The sequence below is a fragment of the Corapipo altera genome, unplaced genomic scaffold (genome assembly GCF_003945725.1).
Source record: "Corapipo altera isolate COAL_440 unplaced genomic scaffold, ASM394572v1 169, whole genome shotgun sequence".
In the NCBI taxonomy this organism is placed as follows: Eukaryota; Metazoa; Chordata; class Aves; order Passeriformes; family Pipridae; genus Corapipo; species Corapipo altera.
Window position 1 is genome coordinate 2408791 of NW_020884946.1, and position 23116 is coordinate 2431906.

The 23116-nt window shown below is 44.6% G+C and overlaps 2 protein-coding genes and 1 long non-coding RNA gene across 3 annotated transcripts in view; 1 reads left to right on the plus strand and 2 right to left on the minus strand.

Moving 5' to 3' along the window:
- Positions 1 to 180: 180 nt before the first annotated feature.
- STYX (serine/threonine/tyrosine interacting protein) lies at positions 181 to 14962 on the minus strand. Its single transcript, XM_027662567.1, has 11 exons — positions 14749 to 14962; positions 6036 to 6068; positions 5113 to 5166; positions 4204 to 4301; positions 3703 to 3763; positions 2955 to 2991; positions 2387 to 2426; positions 2255 to 2305; positions 1677 to 1749; positions 863 to 956; positions 181 to 689 (listed from the first exon to the last, which is right to left on the minus strand). The coding sequence occupies exons 1-11, from the start codon at positions 14803 to 14805 to the stop codon at positions 616 to 618; spliced, it is 672 nt and encodes a 223-aa protein (XP_027518368.1). The 5' UTR covers positions 14806 to 14962; the 3' UTR covers positions 181 to 615.
- On the plus strand, positions 967 to 4175 carry LOC113956254. Its single transcript, XR_003530785.1, has 2 exons — positions 967 to 1377; positions 4048 to 4175. It is a non-coding gene; the product is annotated as an uncharacterized LOC113956254 (long non-coding RNA).
- Positions 14963 to 17792: 2830 nt separating the features above from the next.
- The window catches only part of PSMC6 (proteasome 26S subunit, ATPase 6), an 11580-nt gene continuing 6256 nt past the window's right edge, over positions 17793 to 23116 (minus strand). The window contains exons 8-14 of the mRNA XM_027662547.1: positions 22797 to 22858; positions 22587 to 22710; positions 22397 to 22458; positions 21283 to 21403; positions 21121 to 21201; positions 18802 to 18873; positions 17793 to 18280 (exon numbers count right to left, since the gene is read on the minus strand). Of these exons, the coding sequence (XP_027518348.1) occupies positions 18162 to 18280; positions 18802 to 18873; positions 21121 to 21201; positions 21283 to 21403; positions 22397 to 22458; positions 22587 to 22710; positions 22797 to 22858 (641 nt within the window). The 3' untranslated portion in view covers positions 17793 to 18161. The remainder of the gene's footprint in view (positions 18281 to 18801; positions 18874 to 21120; positions 21202 to 21282; positions 21404 to 22396; positions 22459 to 22586; positions 22711 to 22796; positions 22859 to 23116) is intronic.

A 23116-nucleotide genomic window follows, 5' to 3' on the forward strand; every position in this document is an offset into this window, starting at 1 on the left:
TTTCACTTCCATAAAACAGGGAGATTTTCAGAACAGTCTTCAATTGGTCCCAGAGTGCCAGACTCAAGATAATTCAGTGTACAATGAGGTTAAACACTGCTCAGCTCACTGCCAGCAGCAGCACATTGTGCAGCTCCTAAAGCACGTTTCCACCACGAGACATACTGAGAACAAGGTGAGTTTTAGCAAACCTTTTCTTTACTAAAGTCTCTTGTTATAAATTACACAAATAACTTTATAAACAAATCCCCCCCCCGCTTGCATTTTGTTTAAAGTAATAACTTTATATCATACAAATAAAGAAATTTCAAGTATGAAAAGTGCATTATTGCAATAATACCTCTTTGCAAGTCCAAAAATCTTGGTTTAGAATAAAACTGTAAAGTGTAAAAAAGGAGTAAAACAATCAGTGCCATCTATTCATTCAAGAAGTCCAACATCTTAAAAATGATGCTTAGTGTGTTGCAGAGGCAGATTTACATCTGAAAGCAACATGTAATTGAAAAGAAGCAATGTGTGTTCATTGTTTTGCATTATTAAGTCATTTTTTTCCCCTAGTTTTCTTCACCTTTCTTGGCAGGAATTCATAATACAAACAGTGCTTGTCCTCAGCTCTCATCCATTCTGTGCTGCTGCCACTTGCATGGTTCCAAGTTCTTCGTCCTCCTCGTGCATCCTCTTTAAACTTCCTGCAAAAGGGAGAAGAGGGAAGTTCAGTCGTTGGAGAACAGAATATTTAAACATATTGAAGTTTGGACACTGCCTGCACACCAACTGCAGCCATCCCAATTTATTCTGCTCCTAAAGGTTTACTTAGGGCAGCGTAAAAATCACCTCACACACGACAGGAGGGGCTTCTCACCTGTATTGCCAGGTGGAACAGAGAGGGATCTCTCCAGCTGCAGTGGTGACATCATCTGGATGGTTAATTTTGCTAGATAGATGGCTTCATATTCCTGAAAAGGTTGAAAAATGCATAATGCAATTAGCAAATAATTTGGCATAATGCTTTGCAAGGATGAGCAGGATGAATTCAGAAAAGTTCACCAGGAGGGACTGGAGAGTATTTTAAAACATGGCACAGATTTTGGAGGAGGAGAATCTTTTGTTGCTTTGCCACAAATGACAAAAACCGTCAGGAAGACAGAGCTAAAGAAAACTTCGGGGATGACTTAAAAAAATGACTTTAAGGAACACACAGACCTGGGAGATACTCAATTTATCTTGCTGCCAGCCCTCAGCAGAGACACTGCAAATCTCTGTCAACACGCTGTCTGCCCGCCAGACTCTTGGAATATGACAGAGCAACTCCAGGATTCTGCTATTTGCTGCCTCAGACTCGTGAATCTTGAGTGCCAGTGCCAAGCAGCATCACTGGTAGGTGCCACAATTCACTTGGCAGCTCCCTCAGCCACCAGCAAAGAGGTTTCAGAGCCTCTTAATCACTGCACACACCAGGGGTTTTGTTTCTCCTTCACTCCTGGATTTTCTAGGTCTAAAGCTTCAGCCTCAGGAGCTGGGGTGCCCACTCATCTTCCTGCCAAGCCCTGCTACAGCTCCTGACATTTAGTTGTCAGTAAATGTGAAGTCTCAGTAGAAATGTCTGTCTGGTAGGAAAATGATTTGTCAAATGGCTTTTGAGTTATTATCAGGAAAAAAAAACACAAACCAGTCACCTGAAGTTGATGGACAAATCCAGCATTAGGATTAATACAGAATCTTCTTTCTTGGACATAAGTAAATGCATCCCTTAAAAGGAGAGAGAAAACACTTCAGTGGAAAACAGACTACACAAAAGTTTGTGGTTTGAGTCTTCCTTCAGATTATCAGTTCCTAGGAACTACAGAACCTCTAAACCCTCCAAAAGACTGGGTTTACAACTGGTGTTACAACAAAACAGGAGGCAGTAGGTGTGAAATGCTGTTTGCCCAGCCCAGTCCTCAGCTGGATTTCCTCTCAACACAGTGCTTAGAACAGCCCTTGGGGCCTCTCCCATAGTTTTACATCCATGGATATAAGGCTGCTCTCCCACTTCCATTAGCAGCAGGTCCCTAATTCTTAAAAAAAAATAAAAATGAAGGATCTAAACACACCTGCAGTGAAGTGAAATGGAACAATCAGCCCCTTGTAAAGTCCTCACTCACCAGGGCAGTGTCACCTACTGAGACTGAGTGAACACACAACTGTTTGTGCTCCCTCCAAAGTGATTATTCACTTACCCCCCTTGGATTAAAGCACAAATACCTGTTCTCACCTGTACTTCACCCCAAATGTCTCCATTATGTATGCAATAACTAAGGCAGCACTGAAAAGAAACATAGAAATCAGTCAAATATATTTTAACAGTTTATAAAAATATTCCTAAGCAGGGTGGAGAGTTTCCTACCTTCTAGAAATCCCTGCATTCCCATGGACAAGAACTTTTCCTGAGAAGGAAAAAAAAACAACAACAAAGCAATAAAACCAATCAACCATAGTTGTATAAACTGAATAAAATTCTTGGAAATGTAGTTTTTACTTGTTATGGAGAACTAGGAAGCACAAGGATAACAGGTGTGGTTAGTTCACTCTGGGTTACTAACTATGCTCTGTCCTGGGATACAGAAACAGGGATTCCTGCTCCTCTGAGGGATGGAATCTGCCCTCCAGGACCAGAATGCAAATTTAAGGTCCTACATTAGAGAAGGGACAAAAAAACCTCATGCAGAGAACAGGTTTAAAGTGAAAAAAAAGACCCCAAACCTCAGATGTACAAAGAGGTTCATTTTCCAGTCAAAGACAAAAGGAAAGAACACTTTGCTCTGAACTTGTACAATAAAGTTCAAATCAAGTATAATAAACCCCCAAATTTAAGAAAACCTCATAATTAAGATCCTCTAACACATACCACTAATTCATTTTAAAGCTTTAACAATGTCTTAGTAGATGAAGGAAAGAAGTTAGTATGATTTTACCTCCACTTTGTAAACTTCCATCAATAAATTCTTTAGTCTAAAAACAAAATAAAAATTGAGTCAAACTTTCACATTATTTTAAAAGCAAGTAGCAGTAACACCTGAATTTTGGTAGAATTTTTGTATCAGTCTTACAATGCACCAACTGGACATTTGTATTTCTTTTGTACTTTTAACTATCCATAAAATTGTCAGTGAAAAACTAAGTCTTTAGGTGGAAGAAGGAACAAAATGCTTTTGCTCTGTTGCAAACTAAATTAAAATACAGACAAAAACCCCATAGCTCTAAATCAAGGGTTTATTCTATTGCCAAATATCAGCATGTAACTGTTTAACTTAATGTTACTTTTTAATTCCTCTGCAGTAACATGTTTCAAGATGCCCTAAGACTCAGTTACAACACCTAGTTACTGTTTTGAATTTGGGTTAGGATTTGATACAAGACACTTAAATACTCCTGGGCTCAAAATAAAAGTTTCCCAAAGGTCCCCAGGATTCCCTCATTTCTTTGTTTTGAGACCAGTCCTTTTTAGTTTTATTCCCTTTTTTTGGAGACCATAGCAAGGCAAAGCTCTTACAACTCTGTCTCCACACTTGTAAAAAGGAGTTAATTACACTTATTAAAGTGTCACTTAAGAGCTTGGCAGCACTTCCAGGTGCCTCAGGCTGGGGATCCCAAACTTGAAACTGCTGCCTGGTAGTTTGGAAAACTCTTCCTGGGCAACTCCATTCCCAAATAAACACTCACCATAGGGAAAAATCGTATTATATTCTCAACTGGATTATCTGCAATATCCAAGACTAAATACCTGCAATGAGAACAGTTGCTGTGAGTAAACAACAACACTGAGTAGCTACTACTGGTACAACCCCCCCCAGTTACTCACACCCGCAGGAGGATCCCAGCACTTCCCTCTGGCTTTGCTTCCTGATCCGAGCTCCAGAAATCCCACAATTAAGGAAAACTCTGGAGCTCTCCTTGTGAGGAAGGAAGTGAGGAACCTTCTCCTACATCCCCTGACAGAATCACCTCTGAGCACCAACAACTTTAAGTCTGAAGTTGCTGCAAACTACGGGATAATTCTCATTTCAGGCTCATCCGGAGTTCAGCAGGACGGACGAACTTCATGGGTTGGATTCAAAGTCTTTCTGCACCTCAGCACATTTTTCAAATGGTTTTGACATCATGAAAATATTTGGAAAGAACACCCACACACACACCCTAAAAGGAATCTGGAGGGTTTCTCACCTAAATAACTGTTGGAAGTTTGGTTTAATAAAATTTGCTTCAATGTTTTGCCGTATGCATATTACATGGGTTATTCCATGTTTCTGAAGGATAGGTAGCTGTGGGAAGAGGAAAAATAAGATCTTTTTGAAATTACAGATCCATCTATTACACAGTAATAAAAAGAAAAGGTTATACTTAATAACTATATATAGTTAATAACCACATATATATAAAAATAAGGATATAATGTATATATTTAATAACCATACACAATAGGGCTATATCGTGTCCTCAAAGAAAATCAGAGTTGGTTTTCTAGAATTTAGGGTGAAAATTGTTGTCTTTCAAAAGGAGAAAGCATTTCCTAACAATGCCAAAAAGATCAGGCATTAAGGGAGGCATTCAATGAACTTGTTTGTCTCTGCCCACCTCTCTCACTTCGCCTGTAATTGCAAGTCCCTACACGATGGAGGAATTTCCAGCCAGCACTGGATTCTTGCTGGAATGAGACCATGAGAATAAGATCATTTAAAGTATGAGGCAAGTTTGCAGAGCCAAGCTGTGCCTTAGCAGTGCTTGATTTTATTGGAGATTTAATTGTCCTTGTCTTACTCTGTGTGTGTGAGTGCCCAGCTCTGATTTGTGTGGCAACACTTTAACGGAGGAAATAAATTGCCTGGTCTGAAATGGTCTCAAACTGTTTAAATTTTCAAAGACTTATATTAAATTTTAACTACAAGACTCAATTTTCCATACAAATAGCTCAGACCATCCCATATTCCTTCTGCTCTGGGATCTTCCATGTTCCAGCTGAGGGCTGCAACCGAATTTACCCCTCTATGGATACACCTGAACATAAACCCACAGCAACAAATCACCACAGCAAAGCTTCCCTGGGAGGAGAATATTCTGAAAAAAAAATCATACCTTGCTTTTCATAGCTGAAGAATATGGGCCTAAAAATAACCCAGGTAAAATTTCCTAGGAGGAAGAACAGACATTTAATAGCAGCTCCAAATGATGTGAAATAACTCATTTCACTCACCTCAGAGCAGGGCCGTGGAAACAAATAATTTACATTTTAGGGAGAGGTGTGTTATCAAGTGTTATTTATAAGAGGACAAGGGGAAAAAAAAAAAAAAATAGTCAGTCTGGCAGGATAAAAGAAACATGATCTTTGTGCAGGAGATCTTGTTTTGGAACTGGAATGAAGCCCTTTATTGGGACAGAGTTCCAGGTTGATTACGGCATCTCACCCAGCCCCAGATCAAGTGAAGGGGACTCTAACTTGGGATATAATCCTGTCTTGGAATTCATTCCAAATCACTCTCATGGAAAGAGAGGCACACGTGGAAATTCTTCTACCTCTGTCCCAGCAGTGGGAAAACATCGGGTTTTAACTGTTGATCCCATTGATTTGTAACCATTTATTTAGTTGTATAAACCTTATCCCGTGTAAAGGTTTGGCTGATGGATGGAAGGAACACTTTAATTTTCCATCCTCCTGGAGAACACTTGCAAGCAAATTTAAGTCAGAGAGCAAAGCTCTGATACGTTTTTAGCAATCATCTAAAACCATTTAGAATGACAAAACTGTGATATTTGGGGGATTATGGAAAAAAAAAAAAAAGAAAATTAATTTATTTTTAGTACTTGCACAACAGAAATCCAAGCACATCTGCATTCCAAGCTGGCAAATCCTCACATTAATTAACTAATTAATTCTGTCTCCTGTGGTGCTGCCTGACACTTTACCTGTAAAGACTGATTTGATACCAGCTCTTTTTTTTTCCCCCCCTCACTGAATGCTCCATGTTTTTTGCCTCAGATGGTAAATGGAAGTGTCATACCTGCATCTCTCTCCTCATGGGATAGGTCCAATCCTTGAAAAATAAAATAAAAACCAATTACATATACACAAAATATCCAGGCAGAGATCTGTACATGAGGAGGGGGGAAAAAAGAAAAAAGCTTTAGAACATTCTGTATTAGTCACAGAAGCAAAAAAAAAAAAGAAAAATTCCTTTGCCTGGTACATTCCTGCAGCCACTGGAAAAACAGAGGATAACAAGCAGGGCAGGTACCTCCCTTAAAATCCACACTGCCTCACCTAATACACTCCAACTGCCTTCATTTGGGAATATTCAGGATTTGGCTTTAACAATTCCAGAAATCTGAGTGCATTCTACTTTTGCCCATCCTGCAGTTGCACTGGGAAGGATCCTGACACAATGAACACCAATCCTCCCTCTGCTGGTTGATTCACAGCTCCCACAAAATCCCAGACCCTCACGTTTGGGAGGGTTCCCCCCCCATTCCCAGCTCTTTACAATCCACCAGAATGCCCAGAGCAAATGCCAGGATCAACATTCCCATCCTTGGCTCCATTTTAGCACTGCCAAAGCTGAACAGAAAAATGCTCAGGAAGAGTCAATTCCTGTCTTTCCTTCCCTATAACTCCCCCTGTCCTCTATTCTTTGACCCTCACACCCCAAGGAGTTGTAGCTGAGATCCCAGTTATCAGCTGGAGGGGGGAAAAAAGGGAGTAGTCCCACAAATCAAATACTGAATATATTTATTCACATAATTTTGCTGTTTGATTCACACACAACCAGCAGCCAGGAGAAAACTTCCCCTATGTTATGTTCCAGTGTCCTCAAAACCATGGGAAAGCTAAGCCTTAAATATTCCAGCTGTGAAGTGAGGTCAGGATTACACCAGGAAAAATCCCTTAAACCTGAGCGCCTCCACTTGTGCCAGGAGCATCGATTTCCCATTAAACCTCTTTTTCCCAATACAATAAAAACCCCAGTGCTTCCCTCAGACACCCCCACGGTGAACAGGGAGGATTTTCCAGCTCTTGGTAGTGGAATTAGAAAGGATTTTAGTATCAGTGAAGTTATTCTGGAAAATACTTGGATTGAATCTGGGACAGCTTTTCTGAGAAAGCAAACAAACATCGAGCCACTCAAAACAATCCTTTGGATACCACCTGAAGTGGTAGCACAAACAGGGAAATAAAATGCACTGAAATGGGTTTTGCTAAAGACACAGAAGTAGCTAAATTACTTCTGCATGTTCCAGCTGGAATAATAAAAGCTCCTGGAAGCAGAAAAGTAAAAATGCTGTGACAAAAGATGGTATTTTCAGAACTGTATCCTTTGAAGGTTGACCTGAGAGTGTTTAGCATAACCCTGTTGTCTCACTGCAGATACAAAAGCATCATTCACTCCTCAAAAAAGCAAAAAAAAAAAACCCATTTTTGTCCAAGAATAAAAGGAACACTAAGAGCAATAAAAGTCTGAGAAGCTTATGCTGCACTCCAGGACTACACACGAGCACTTAAGTGGGGTTATTACTCTGTTTGTAGAACTTAAAAGTCCTAATTTGGAGCATAATGAAAAGACAAATTCACGTCCCCTTTGGCTGAGGGGACTTAAAAAAAAAACGAGGCAAATATTCCTTTCAAATATTTTAGAAGCAGGAATTTGTTAGTCCCAACAGCTGCAAACCCTGCAAAAGTAGGTAAGAACTGAGTGCAAAGGGGCCCAACCCCAAAATACAGCACAGAAATGTCTGTGCAGGTCCCAGACATTGGTCTTTGGTGTTCTTCAAGAAGGCAAAAAAAGATCCAGTTACCAGTGGGATTTAGGCTGCAAAATAAGTATCTGAGAGATGGTGTTGAAAGAAAACATTTAATCTGAGGCAAGTACACGAACTACTGAGAGAGTGATTGTGGTGATTGCTGACAGCCCTTCAAGGCTTTTGGACCCAACAATGCCAGATTATTCAAATGTTATGCAAGATTATGTAAAAAAACCCGACCTATTAATGGAGGGTGAACCCCAGCAGAGGTTTCATTTTAAGGAATTCATTCATCAACCCTGTTTTCCACCCTGTCTGACAAATAACAGCTGAAAGTTTCCCTTTTTAGCAGACCAAATGCAAGGATTCTGCAAAGAAAGCAACTGATGATGCCAGAGATGGAGAGAGGAACAGCATTCCTTGGTGCTGAGGATTTGGGAGGTTCTCCAGAACATGGGGCAGCTCACTGGAAGACAAATTCATCAACACTTGCAAGACACTGAAGAGCAGGAATGCAAAAAATAACACCCACAACCCCAAAGTTTTACAGAGGAGCCACTCACCTCTGACTTATCTCCCCAAACTAGACTGGGATTAGCTGGTGGACAAGTGCAAGAGATGCCTGAGCTGTAATTACCTTAATTATCTGCTGTAATTTGTATTTGCACAAATGAAATCCCAGGGACCCTCTAAATTCAATTCCTGCCCCAGAATGGAGTGACTGGCAAGAGAAGAGGGAATAAAGCACATTTCAAAGCCCTCCCTTCCCCTTCCAAAGCCGATCTCCAGCTGAAATAAATTGAAGATATCAATTAACAGGTAAGACTTGTCCACACTACAAAGAGCTTCTTGGTATCCAATATCCAAACTGCATCAAGAATAGCTCTGCCAACACTTATTTTGTCCATATTTTGCCACAGCCACACCTGTTTTTCCTCAGAACAGTTTAACAGCAAAAAATGACACCTTCCAATGGCACGTGGACTTTTTTTTTCCCCCCCCTGAAAGAGCGACCTTGGCTGGGACTTCACATAAAATCGACATTATGAATTTTTTAATTGGTTTAACAGCCCTGACACCGAGATCCCCACAAAAGCAAAGACTGGGGGGTTTTTAAACTGTGCCTCATGCAAAGTGCATGTGCCTCTCTCCAGAAGGAATGCAGTGCAAGGGATCCACGTGATGGGGCTTAACTGGTCCCTGACTGACAGTTTAAGTCTGCAGACCCGTCTGATTTTCCCACATAAAAGGCACATCCCCGGTCTTTGTCAAAGCTGAGCTTTGGCTGAAAGGCAATCCCAGCTCTGCCCTCGCCTTGGGATGGTTTAAACTCCTGCTGCCTTATAATTAGCAGAGCCTGCAAACCACAGACTGGCCCAGATGAAGGGAGAAGCTCTCAAAGGTGCTGAAAATCACACCAGGAAAATAAATCCGATCATTTGTGGAAGGAGGATGACATTAGGAAGTATCTTTCCCAGAGTTTCACTGCTGCCTCTTACCTGCTCAGCATCACCCACCACCTGAACGACTCTTCCTCTTCCCAGACCATTACTCAAATCCTTTGGAAAAGCTGCACACAGCTCCCAGTAAAACCTTCCTGACCACTCCAGGAGACCCTTTTCCAGCACTCAGCTCTTTTGTTGTTGATTTACAGCATCACTTCCCTCCCCACACAGATTTCTCTTCCCATCACAATCCATCACAGCCAGGACTTCTGCATGACTGATACCCCAAAAACCCAGGGCTGTCAGAACCCTCCTGCCTGAATCTTGTTCCCCTGCCTGCCAGAATGTTCACATGGGCTGCAACACTCCAAGTCTCTGCTCCCAAACCTGCTACAACGTTGTGAAGTGGAAGCTGCAGAAACTGTTACAGGGCTGTTCCAATTCCTTCATCCATCCTGGACAAATCTTGGCTCCAATTTTTGTGCCACTGTACAGGAAATTCAAATTACAGCCTGACAGTGTTGTATCAGAAAGGTCAGAGGGCAGGATTGGATCAACTGCCAGCACCATTATCATCCCCCTTTCACAGGATCCAGCTTGGACTGTGGATGGGTCCTGATCCCAAAGCTTTGTGCTGAATTCCCAGGCAGCTTTAAGTGTAATTCATACAGTGAAGTAAAATCTGGGGTTTGAAAGAATTTTAGACAATATTTACAAAAACCCTCCCAGCTGATATAGGAGGGGGAGAGGGGATGTTATCATTAAAGACCTGCACAAAAACAGAGTTAAATCAAGGCCTTTGTAAAACGGACCAAACACTGCCAAAGGAAACCTTGAAACCCTAAAGCAGTAGAACATATTCATTTGCCATCTTTTAATAAGAAAGCAGACAAATTAAATGAAGTACTGAAATCACTTTCAAGAAAAATATTTGAGTATTACTGAAACCTGTCACCTCTCTCACTGAAGGGTGGTACTTAAGGGCCTCAAAACGAGCTGCAAACAAGAGTGAAATGAAAGGTTGTGTCTTCAGTTTTGATCATGGACAGTTACATTCATTAAAAAAGCTTTGAACTGAAACAGGTATTTTTCTAATACATGCTGAATAACTTCAGCTGGAAGGAACCTACGACAATTTGACCACTGCAGGGATATATAAATATATATTTTTTTTTTCCCAGGTAGAAATACTGGTGCAAGTGTATAAAATATACAAAATTAAACCCAAATTTTTTTGGTTCCCCCAAGGTGTGGGCATGGCACTAACATGACCAGAGCTTAAGGAGGTTAAATTAAGGAAGGCTTGGGCTGCACTGCTGTCCCAAAACTGGCTAAAGGCTGGTTAAAGCACCTTGCTAAAGAGTGAGGTGACATTACCACCCTTGCATAGCTGTTTAATCCAAAGGTCACCACGCTCAGGAAATGATCCAGGGATTGAGACAGTGTTTTACAGGGAATTCTGTGTATTTCTCAAGGGTGCTCAGACAATGGGAAGCCCTCATCCTACAGATTTTTGCTATTGAAAATACAAAGCAATACAAAAGCAGGAAGGTGGAGAGGGACAACAACAGCAGGTGGGAATGAGAGGGGAAGGAAAAAGGGGACAACAGGAAAAGAGAGGTTATTTTAGCAGAGGGAAACACAAGGCATGGAAAAGGATAAAAGGTAAAACTAAAGGAAAAGTAGAAATGGAAAGCAGAAACATCAGTGATTCTTATTTGTCCCGTTCTGGAACACTGGTCCAAAAGACACCTCTGTTGGCTCCTTCAATACCATCAGCAGCACTGGCTTCTATTAGAGCACAAAGATAAATTAAAAATAAACAATAAACCAGAATTCTTCGGCTTACAGGAAGCACAAAGCCAAGGCCCAGGAGTGCCACACTCATGCAAGACTATCAGGGTTGTTTATAAAGGTGCAAGAACGTCCTTCTCATGCCCCTCCTTGTTTTAACTGTGAGTGGGGCTGTGCTGAGGCAGATAAGCCCCTTCACAACCCTCATTTAGATAAAACAACTCCAAACATCCTTTAACTCCCTACAAACTGCTCCACAGTTCCCGTGGATCCCCGAGCACTTCCCAAGGATCCAAGGCACGAGTGAATCCCGACTGACAAGCTTCAGAGCACTTTTTTTTTTTGGCTCCACGTGGAGCAGTCTGAGAGCATCCCAGAGAGCTGTGACCAAAATCTGATTTACCCCCCCCCCCGCACCACCCCTTCTCCTCCCCCCCCCCCCTCCATTTTTTGGGCTCTAGGACGTGGGCAAGGAAAATAATTCTAATGATGCAGCTTCCTACTTGTTTTAAAGAGTCTGCAGAGGAGGGGAACAGCTGTGTTTAAGCGGGGTTATCTGTGTTTCCTATCAAGAGTAAAAAAAAAAAAGTTTGATAAATTTGTTCCACTTTTAGATGGACTGCATCCTGGTTAAAAAAAAAAAAAAGCAGTCAAAAATACCCAGCATTTCAGACTAAATATAGCTGTCAAAAATGTAAATGCCTTTAAAAAAAGCCCCATGTGCTAAAGAGAGCTCGGGTTTTATGCATAATAAAAAGGGAAATATGGCTGCTTAGTCAACAAGCTGCTAATTTAATTACAAAAACCCATGGAGAGTCCTAAAAAAATCCTAAATACATCAAGAATATGAGTTTGCTCAGCCTGCTTGCAAGCAAGTATGCTAATTTTTTAGCAAAGAAATAAAATGGTAATTGCTGATGTGTTCCCATTATATGTATGCCAGTTCTTTTTTTGTTTAAAATTCAATGGGAAAATAACTTCCATTAAATTCCTTGAATTACTCTAGTCCTTAGTGATCACCTTTCCAGAAGTGTTAAGATGTCTCAGCACTAATAAGCCAACATGCAATAATTGCTATTAATCTGACCTTCTTTTAACAAGTTTTTAGACATATAAGGTTATACTGGTGGGAAAAAAAGACCCACAGCACTTTTAAATTTAAGAAAGTTTGAGATCTTATCTTGGAAAATGTGTTAATTTTAGAAAAAGATCTAAAAATCTAAGCTCAGAAGTGTTTCCATACCACATGTGATCACCTTTACTCACAAGACTTCGACATATTCACTATCACCAGTGTGTAAAAGAACACAGCTTGCAGACATTCCTGGTGTATCCCAGAAAAGCTTGGCAAGAGTGATGAGTTATGGGGTTTTCAGACATTTCTCCATCTCCAAAAAGCACCAAGAGCCAAGTGGTTTAAACATCCAGTGATCTGTGACACCACCTATGGATTAGGGACAGGGCAAACAACATCCAGGCTGGAAAACTGACCTATTTATCCAGAGCACATCCCTGCAGCCTGGCTCAGTCAATCCACTCTCACCCCTCACCACTTTCCCATGTGCCAGGAAAGAGTGTGATGTTGTGCAGTCAACCAGATCACAAAGTGATTTGGCTTTTTTTTTTTTTTTTTTAATTATTATTATTATTTAAGCTGTCACGTGCTTACAAGTGCCAGCAGGGAGAAGGGAGCTGGGGGTGGCAGCTGGATTGACTCAAAGAGGTGACAAAGTTGCACTTACTCCTTCCTGAGCAGCAGGAAGTCAACCAGGGATTCCCCCTGTTCTCCCTCCTCCCCTTCCCAATATCTTGAAATCAAATCTGCCAGGCCAGTGTTCAACCACTCACCACCAGCTTCCTGAACTAACATCAGGGATTACTCCTCAGGAAAGGGCCTCCCCACTGCCATCCATGAGAGATGATCTTCAGCTTTCCGTGGAAAAGGAGGGTAGAATGATTTCAGTTTGCTTTTCCAAAGCATTATCTTAAGGATCAGGCTGAAGTCTCTCACACTTTGCTTTTAACAAGTTAACTCCACTAAACTTTGATGTTCTCCATTGGTTTTAACCTTTCCTCAAACATTCCAACTGTATATTACCTTGTATTTAGACCTTGCCATTTCTCTAAATGATCTTCTATTTAGATCCAGTCAGACACAAAAGCAACATGTTGAAAAGGAGTTACAGCTTTTAAAAGCAGTCCTTGCAATTCCCTACTGTGTGAAATTCTAACATGTATTATATGTATATATCACACACCATATTACTGAGAGATAAAGCATGAAAAAGAACCAAAAAACAGAAGATGCTCTGAAGGACATTGTATTATAATCTCAGTTTTCATCAGTTAAGAGTTGTTAGACCGGCAGTGACCCCTGTTTTTATTCTTATTTTAACCACACACTCCTCTTTAGCCATTCTAGATACAAACATTCGAGATGAGAAGCCACCCAGGCTAATTTAGTTAACCATTCTCAGACATAACTATGCATAACATGATTGGTTTCTCCAGAAAAATAAAATTTATTTTAAAACAAACAAATTCTAGACCCCACAGGGCGGCATGTGATTTGTGTGGAGACACAAAGTGATTACAACTTCGTGAAAACAATCAGGATGACTTGTAAACTTGTGATCTTGACAACAAAAACAGAACAAAAAAAGAGTCACTTCCATATTTGGGTAATTTACCACAACAACATAGAACAGTGTTGTTAAAACAGAAATAAACGCTGATGTTTATGAAATATACAGCGATCTATAGACGCCTGAAGAGCTCAGACACTCGCCAGGCTGTGACATTTTGCATTAAATATCTGAGGCCACCGAAGGGGGGACACTCGGGGCTGTTCGTGACACACAAAAACACCGCCAGTGCCCAGGGTCAGAGCCGGGGACTCGGGCCAAGTTCAGAAATCAGACACCGCGCTGACCCCGCTGCTGTGACACCGCACAGGGCACAGCTCAGCCCGGGCACACACCACCACCTGTCCTAGTCCACAGGGAGGTCTTGGCTCTGGAACACCCTGAAAATACCTCCCTGGTGGGCTCACCAGAGCGGCAGATTGGTCCTGGAGGAGCAAAGAGTCCGCAGGCACCGAGTGTTTGGAAGGGACACGCAGGTACCCACTGCACATGGGGCGAGGGAGGACAGGGCTGGTGTCCATACAGAGGGAGAGGGACACGCAGGAGGAAGCAAAGGGCGGATAACAGGAAGGCTGGGACACAGTGGACACAGAGGAGGGGATAAAAAAACCGAGGAGGGGCCGCTACGGGAGGGCAAAAGCCAAAGGAGATGAAACAAGGGGGCTCCGCTCCCCGGCTGTGAGGGTGGGGAGGCCCTGGCACAGGGTGCCCACAGAAGCTGTGGCTGCCCCTGGATGCCTGGAAGTGTCCAAGGCCAGGCTGGACGGGGCTTGGAGCGGCCTGGGATAGTGTGAGGTTTCCAGGCGGGGAAAGGCCGGAGGCACCCGGGAGGGCGGTCTGAGAGAGGAACAGGGGGAGCAGAGCACAGCAGGGACGAGGGAGGGAGGATGCGCTCGGCGCTCCCGGGGGGTGCCACCAGCACAGCGAGGGACACGGACCCGCGAGGCCTGCGACGGATCCCAGCGGGAATCCCGCGGGAAGGGGTGCGGGAGGCACCGCAGGGCGGGCAGGGCTGTGAGGGGAACCCCCGGCGGGGGATGGAGTGCTCGGGGCGGGCGGGGTGGGGGGGGGCCGGCGGCGGAGCTCCCGCTCACCTCAGAGTCCTCTTTGGCCTGCGGCAGCGCGGGGAAGGCCGGCTTGGCGAGCTCCATGGCCGGGCGCTGTCCGGGCGGGGCAGGACCCGGGGCAGGGCGGCTATTTGGGCAGCGGGACCGCGGGCTCCGGCTCGGGAGCGGCAGGAGATGGAGGCGGCGGCGGAGGAGGCGGCGGCGGCGGCGCGCTCAGCCGCTCGCGCCCGGCCGCCATGCTGCTGCTGCTGCTGCTGCCGCCTCTTCTTCCCTCCTCCTCCTCCTCCTCCTCCTCCCCTTCCCACCTCTTCCTCCTCCTCCTCGCCCTCCTCCTCCCCCTCCCGTCCGCCCGCCCCCGGGCCCCGCTCCAGCGGCGCCCGCGCCCCGCTCCGCCCTCAGCGCTCTGCCCTCCCCTCACGGGCGGGCGCCGCCCCGGTTCCCGTCGTTAACCCCCTCGCGGCCCCCGAATTCGCCTTCATTAACCCCAAAATGTCGGCGAGGGGCGCTCGGCCCGTTAACGGCCGTCAGGGTCCGGCTCCCCACACGTAGCGGCCATTAGCGCTCCCTGGTCGCCGTGGCCCGGCATTCCCGTGGGATCGTTCTCCTCACGCGCCCGCTTCCATTCTGGCGAGGGGGCACTCGCCCGGTCCCCCATCGGGATGACGCTGCTGCCTCAAATTTAAGCTGGCAGTGCGAAGGGGGTCACCTACAATCAGGTCCCCTTTGCTGGGTGATGCCCGCGGATACATCAGTGCTGGGGCAGGAACCTGCTTTTCTGCTTTTTGGGGTTCCCCGGTCCCATGGTCTGCTTGGAATCTAAATATGTGGAAGAAATTCAGCCAGGAGAAGGCTCCAGGGAGACCTGAGAGCACCTTCCAGTGGCTAAAAGGGCTCCAAGAGAGCTGGAGAGGAACTTGGGATAAGGACCTGGAGGGACAGGACAAGGGGCAATGGCTTCCCACTGCCAGAGGACAGGGATAGGTGGGATATTGGGAAGGAATTCCTGGCTGGGAGGGTGAAGAGGCCCTGGCACAGGTTGCCCAGAGAAATGTGGCTGCCCCTGGATCCCTGGAACTGTTCCAGTCCACGTTGGATGGGGCTTGGAGCAACGTGGTCTAGTAGAAGGTGTCCCTGCCCGTGGCAGGAGGTTGGAATGAGATGAACTTTAGGGCTCCTTCCAACCCAAACCATTCCATGATTCTACGAGACTTCACTTTAGGCTACAGTTTTCCATTCCTGCACTCTTTACTGAACCAAAAACCTGCACTGGTGTCATTGGAATTTCTAAGGGAAGCTTAGTCAAGCAAGCAAAGTCAATGGGTTGGTTGCCTAAATAAAACTGGAAGCGCCCTTTTGAAAATCCTTGCACTGGAATTTCGGGCACACCAGAAATAAAAACTGAAACTCTTCAGCTTTTACTACACAAAACCTTGAGAAATCTTCAACAATCACATTTCATCAACCGTTCCTTCAGCACTGCAATTTCCCTCCAGTGAAAGATGAAGAAGGAAACGGCAAAGGAGGAAGCAATGGGAAAACTGCAGCTCCCACTTCCAGCTGGTGCCAAGAGCAGGAAGAGGGATGTGGGTTTGTAGCCTTATATTGTGGCCCAAACTTCAAAAATGAGCTACAACCACTCCCAGAGCTCCAGGAAAGAGTTTTTCCTCCTCCAAGGTAATGCCAGAGGCTCACCTTGCCGTTTCCATCACTGCAGTGCTCAAAAATGGACTTTTATTTCATTTTCTCATTGTTCCAAGCACTCTGGCTGTACGAGCTGCACTCAAAAGGGTATTATGGCAAAACTAAAACTGAGATTTGCATCTTTACACTCCTGACACGGCCAACAATAGGAAGCTGCTACCCAGAAATAAAGGTTTGTAACAACCATGAGTCAAATAAACAGGGAAATACTGTTGCCTGTCCTGTTGTAACTGTTCTACACCTCACACTACCTGTTTAGTCTCAGTGATGGGAAAGGAAATAAAAGTACAGCTATTAAAAATGCCAGGGAGATGCTGTTAAACAGTATGTTTCCTGGGAAGTCCAGAGTTAATCTAATGTACTTGTCTGTCAGCTGAGCATGCCCAGAGTAATCCAATTAGGATAACCAGAAGTAGCCAGAAGTGCAGTTTAGTGCACTGCTGTTCCAGTCCAACACTCAGGTGAGCTGTGCAGTGCAGTGGATCTGTGTGCACCCCTCGGGGCGGAACTGCTTGGAAAACAAAAATATGGCACAGTGACAGATGTCCTTAAAAACCCCAGCACCCTGTTTACTTCTTGCAGTAATTAAACACTAGCTCAGGTAAATCCTCTTCCCAGAATTCAGCAGCACATGAGCGTGCCCCGGTGGCCAAGAAGGCCAGTGGCACCTGGGTTGTAGCAGGAACAGTGTGGCCATAGGAGCAGGGCAGTGCCCGTCCCCTGTGCTGGCACTGCTGAGGCACCTCCTCCAGTCCTGGGGGCAGTTCTGGGCCCCTCAGACAAGACATTGAGGGGTTGGAGCATTTCCAGGGAAGAAAAGAAAGCTGGAGAAGGGTCTGGAGCACCAGGAGCAGCTGAGGGAGCTGGGGGGGCTCAGCCTGGAGAAAAGGAGGCTCAGGGGGGACCTTCTGGCTCTGCAACTCCCTGACAGGAGGGGGGAGCTGGGGGGGGTTGGGCTCTGCTCCCAGGGAACAAGGGACAGGACAAGAGGAAAGGGCCTCAAGCTGTGCCAGGGGATTACATTTAGATTGGATATCCAGCCCTGGCACAGCTGCCCAGGGCAGTGCTGGAGTCCCCATCCCTGGAGGGATTTCAAAGCCATGTGGATGTGGCACTTGGGGACATGGGTCAGTGGTGGCCTTGGCAGTGGTTGGTTGGACTCAATGGTCTCAGAGGGTTTTTCCAACTTCAGTGATTCTGTGAATCTAAACCCCACTTGTCCCTCCTCTCTCTGAGGGAAAGGCTGCCTCTGTTTGGTATGGAAGGCACAGGACTCCAATCCCAACACAAGAGAAAAGCTGCTCTTTAAATTCCAAACACACGTAATTCACCTCTCTACAAGAGCTACAGAAAAAGTCCACCAGCATAAGCAGATTTAAACAGGTTTTATTCATAAACTGTTTGGGGAAAGGAGATTTACTGATATACAAAAAGTCAAGAAATGAACTGACTTTCTTATGTCTGCGAATCCCTTCAGGCACGTTTATAAATTCCCACCATAATTGCTAAGAGAACACATCTCCACACATTTTACTGAGCCTGGGCTGTAATGAATAATGTATGTCAGAATTGTACAGAAAACACACTCCTGTAGCCAACTTGCAACTAGCATTCCCAAAATTACTAGCTACATGCTACACAAACACCTTACAATGATAATCAAGAGGTACATTATTTCTCTCTCTTTATACATTAACCCAGGAGGACGTGTGCAATCAATCACAAATTCTATGGTTAATTTACACAGGTTTGTAGTCAAGCTTGGACTCCAGTTTCTTGGAATCAGCCACTTTCCTGACAGCTTTCATGAAGTCTTCCTGAACTACGAAGTCATGATCGGCACGGATCGCAAACATACCTGGGAGGAAGAGAATTTAACAGCCAGGATCAGCTACAGAACATAAAGATTCACTCAAACCCAAGTGGAAATTAATCCAAATTACACTGTCTTGGATGTTGGGAAGAGGAGAGAATTTCAGCGGGGTCACCTTTCTGAATTAGGGGATTACTAAGAAGAAAGCTTGTTTAAACTGTGAGTATTCACTGGGGTACTCAGCCTGTCCATGGAAACCCTGTGCACAAGTTTTAACGTAGGAAAAGCTTAAAACAGCATTAACTTTCCAGTAACCTTGGCACCAAGAGACTTGGATCCTCTGCAAAAAGGAGAGAAATGGGTGCAATCACTGTTTCTGGAACGTATCTACTGAGACAGTGTGACACAGGTCATGATATTTATCCAACATGTGGTTAGAGACCAGCCCGAGTGAAACGTTCCAGCAGAAGGTTTTTGAGCTCCTGGTTTTAATCCACAGAGAAACAGCTCCAAGACTCAGCATTAGCCACGATTTAGGACAGAGAAATGAAGAGTTTAGGAATTACCTGCTTCAGTACAGACATTTCTCAAGTCTGCTCCGTTGAAGCCATCTGAGAGCTTCACAATTGCTTCATAATCTGCCCAGAAAACACCAATGCCAATTAGAAATAAATCACACTTCCCCTTATGCATGCCAATATATATATATCCAGGTAACAAACACACACTTGGATCTCAGTGCAAACACAGAGCACTGGACTGACAAATTAACTGGAAGCATCAGCTGTATCACCCCTTCCATTAAAACACAAAGTACTGTAGCCAAAAGCTCGTATTATATAATTAAATCCCAAAGTAACCAACTTGTGGTTACAAGAATCATCATGCAGCTCAAGAAAGCTCCATCAAGGCAATGTTCTTATCATTTAAATGATGCAAAACCCCAGAAGTCTTATCTCCAAGTGATCACAGCTCAGTCCCTTTCCACTTCCAACACTGCATCTACTGAAGGCATTTAATGTCTTGATATTTTATGCACATCTATTTACTAAAAAAGTGGCTGTGGTAGTAGTTCATCAGCAACCAATTTCCAAACCACTGTGTCTGCTGAGCCTCCAGCAAGTCCTGCTTTCTGCAGGGCTGCTTATTAAAATTATCAATTTTCTGCAAAACCTTTCAAAGTTTCCCTCCTGCATGAAATTCGGAACAACTGAACTGAACGTTTTTATCTCAAGAATTCAAAAACTTCTAAAGAAATTCTCCAACTGTATTTTAATTCCATGTAGCACTATGTCCTATAAACAAGTCTGTTCATAATTGGAAAGTGAAAAAAAAAAGTGAGGGGACTAAGCAATGTTGAACAGTGCAAGTTTAGGGTCTTCAGCAGGAGATTCTCATGCTGGAACATGAACAGGTCACTTTAGTGGATTTTAATGCAATTCCCACCCCATTTGCTGCTCAGTTCTGGCCTTACTTTTGGGGTATCACAACTGGGCATCAGTCTTTCCACACCGTGTTCAGACACCTCACCTTGCAAGTGGCACAAAGGAATAATCCTACCCTGCTCTACTCCAGTGCCCAAAGATACAAGAACAAGGGTGAAGTAGAATCATAAAATCATGGAACGGTTTGGGTTGGAAGGGACCTTAAAGCTCATCTTGTTCCACCCCCTGCCATGGGCAGGGACACCTTCCACTAGCCCAGGTTGCTCCAAGCCCTGTGCAACGTGGCCTTGGACACTTCCAGGAATCCAGGGGCAGCCACAGCTTCTCTTGGCAACCTGTGCCAGGGCCTCACCTCCCTCACAGCCAACAAGTCCTTCCCAATATTCCATCTAACCCTGCCCTCAGGCAGTTGGAATCCATCCCCCCTTGTCCTGTCACTCCAGGCACTTGTTTAAAGTCTCTCTCCAAGTATTTCACTTCAGCTTCATGATTTGCTTTGGAGCTTCTTCTCCATCTCAGTCTACAGTCACATCCATGTTTAAGCCACTCCTGCTGCTAAGAAAGACAGAGCTCACCCCTCTGGGCCTCCCCCAGCCCGCTCCCGCTATCCCGAGTGATCCTGAGCCATCCTGAGTGATCCTGAGCCATCCTGAGTGATCCTGAGCCATCCTGAGTGATCCCGAGCCATCCCTCGGCAGAGCTGCAGCTGTTGATGCAGCCAGATGGTGACTGGGATCATTTCCACTGCCCTGTCCTGGCTGCAGGAATTGCTGCTGTCAGCACACAGGGGGGTGGGTGGCGTGGGGCACTGCTGCACTCAAAGGCACCCAGCTCCCATTTAAAGGCAAATCACACTCAGTTTTCTCCAGGAAAAAGCCACTGTGAAAGCAGGACTCTGGTCAGCTTAGGCTAAAACAGGCCTCAAATAAACCTTCCCCTTTTTAATCTCATTTTTCTCCCCTTTACACTCTGGAGAGAGCAATGAACACCACTAACCAGACAACAATTTTCATTAGGCCATCCCCAAACTCCAACGTTTCTCCCTGACTTTTAAAGATTCCTTATTGTTCTCTCATTAACAACGTTTCTTTCCTAAGGGGCCAATGAAAACGCTCTTTACCTGCACCAAGAAAACAGTGCAAGTAAAGAAAGAGTTTCCTTTAGAAACAGGATGAGAATCACAGAAAACCTGAATGGAATCAGGAAACCTGATGAGAATCACGTGGATTTTCCAGTTTCCAGCTGTGCTCCGAGGGTTGATATTCAGTGTTCCTTTGCAAAGACTTTGCAACAGTTCAACCAGGATGCATTAAAAAAAATAAAAGAAGTGGAATTCCAAGAGGGAAAGTTGCCTAAGGGCAGGAGTGACTGTAAAAACTCACCCTCTTCCCATCCCTACAAAGAGCAGCAGGAATGATATCCAGGTGACTTCCTACTCACCTATTTCACCGTGTTTAGTGATAGGACCTGCGTGAATCTTCAAAATATCTAATCTGGCTTGTTCGTTTGGTAGATCGATATCTAGAAAGAATTACAGCTTTAATTAAAGCAGCAAACCCACAATTCCCATGGATTATTATCCTCTGTGGAGTAATAACTCACGGATTTTTCTATCCAGCCTTCCTGGCCGCAGCAGTGCAGGATCCAGCGTGTCGGGTCTGTTCGTAGCCATGATCATCTTAACTCTGTGCAGAGTATCGAATCCATCCATCTGATTCAATAACTGTGAGGGAACAGAAGGTTGTTGATTTTTAAACAACCCAAAACCTTCTTAGTCTGGCTTTCTTCTTTTTTTTTTTTTTCCCCCCCTGCCTAAGTATTTTCGCCAAGACGAAAAGCGCTAAAGATAAAGTCAGGAAAAAAAATCCTACAAGTTCCCTAATGAAAGGCCTCGAGCTCCCTGAATATTCCATGAGCAATGGAGGGCTGAGGAGAGACACTGAAAATGCTCTGGCCAGAGAAAAGGACACTGAGCAAAGCTCAGCTCAAACGTGAAAGACTTGACTAAAACAATGAGGCAAAGAAAACACTGCAAGGACTAAAGGAGCCAGTGGCTGCCTGACACATTTGGATTGTAGTGCACCAAGTGCAGGACATTCCAATCAGACTTGGAGAACAGCCTCTGGAATACTAATACACACAGAGGAAGACGTTTCATTGTGAAGATTTGAAGTACTTGCTCTTTGATCAGAGTGATTTAATTCTCCGTGGAAGGCAGACACATTCTTTTGAAGCAGGCAAACTGTTTGCAAACACAGGCCAGTGAAGGTTCCCATTAGCTTTGGAATTGCCACCAGTGGCTTTAAAATTCTCTTCACACAACCCAGTTTACCAGAGCAACTAACACAGAAAGGAAGAAACACAACTGCTCCTCCTGGTTTTGAAAATCCAGCCATAACAGTCCAAAAATGTTATATAAAGTGAGCATCTTTGGGTCTAAAGGAGACAGAAAAAGGGGCCCTCCAAACCTTCAGAGATGCAGGAAGAAGCAGTAAGTAAAAGAAGAGGAAAATATCCCAAATAATTTTATCAATTTTAAAGATTCAATTAATTCCCCACGTTGAATTAATGGATGAGTTATCAGGATATGCAGCTGCTCTAAAAGCAGCATCTAGTTCAGCTCTAGCTCCAGGTTATTAACTCAGAAAAGGTTCTGCCAGGGCAGATCCCAGGTAACAATTCACACCTGTATCACAGTCAGGAATTAGACACTCACCTCCATCAGAGTCCTCTGAATTTCTCTGTCAGCTGAGGTGCCTTCGGAAAAACGGCGACCACCTGCAGCACACCAAACTCATGAGTTCTAGGACTTGATTTCTGCCTTTCAGATGGGGGGGAATTGGCTTCACAGCTGATTTCAACCCCAAGAGGAGCCTCTGTCCCACCCCCCAGGCCATCAGCCTTACCAATAGCATCGATCTCATCCATGAAAATGATGCAGGGCTGGTGATCTCTGGCATAATTGAACATCTCTCGGATGAGCCGAGCGCTCTCCCCGATGTATTTGTCCACTATGGAACTCGACACCACCTTGGGAAGGACAAAGGAACACGTGGATGAGGAGACTGGAGTGCAAACAGCTCCCCTGGGTGAGTGCACAGAGGCCATTCCAGTACCTTGAGGAAGTTGCAGTCCAGCTGGCTGGCAACAGCCCTGGCCAGGAGGGTCTTCCCTGTACCTGCACAGACAAAGAGATGGGAGCTGGTTCATTCCCGACCCAGCGCTGCCCACCAGGGACTTGGGGAGGAGGGAAAAGAAAAAAGGGAAAGGGAAGACAAGGTGGAAAAAGGGGAAAAGAAAATAGAAAAGGGAAAGGAGGGGGAAGAAGGGAAGAAGGAAAAGAGAGCAAAAAGGGAGAAAAAGGGAAGGAAAAGGGAAGGAAAAGGGGAAAAAGGGAAGGAAAAGGGAAGGAAAAGGGAAGGAAAAGGGAAGGAAA

Bases quoted from the DNA above. Each gene is read 5' to 3' on its own strand.
- STYX (XM_027662567.1), bottom strand. From the start codon at position 14,805: ATGGAGCTCGCCAAGCCGGCCTTCCCCGCGCTGCCGCAGGCCAAAGAG. The intron at 1,750-2,254 runs GTGAGAACAGGT...TCTCCTTTTAAG, and splicing joins ACATTTGGGGTGAAGTACAG to GGATGCATTTACTTATGTCC. The intron at 690-862 runs GTGAGAAGCCCC...TCCCTTTTGCAG, and splicing joins TGTTCCACCTGGCAATACAG to GAAGTTTAAAGAGGATGCAC.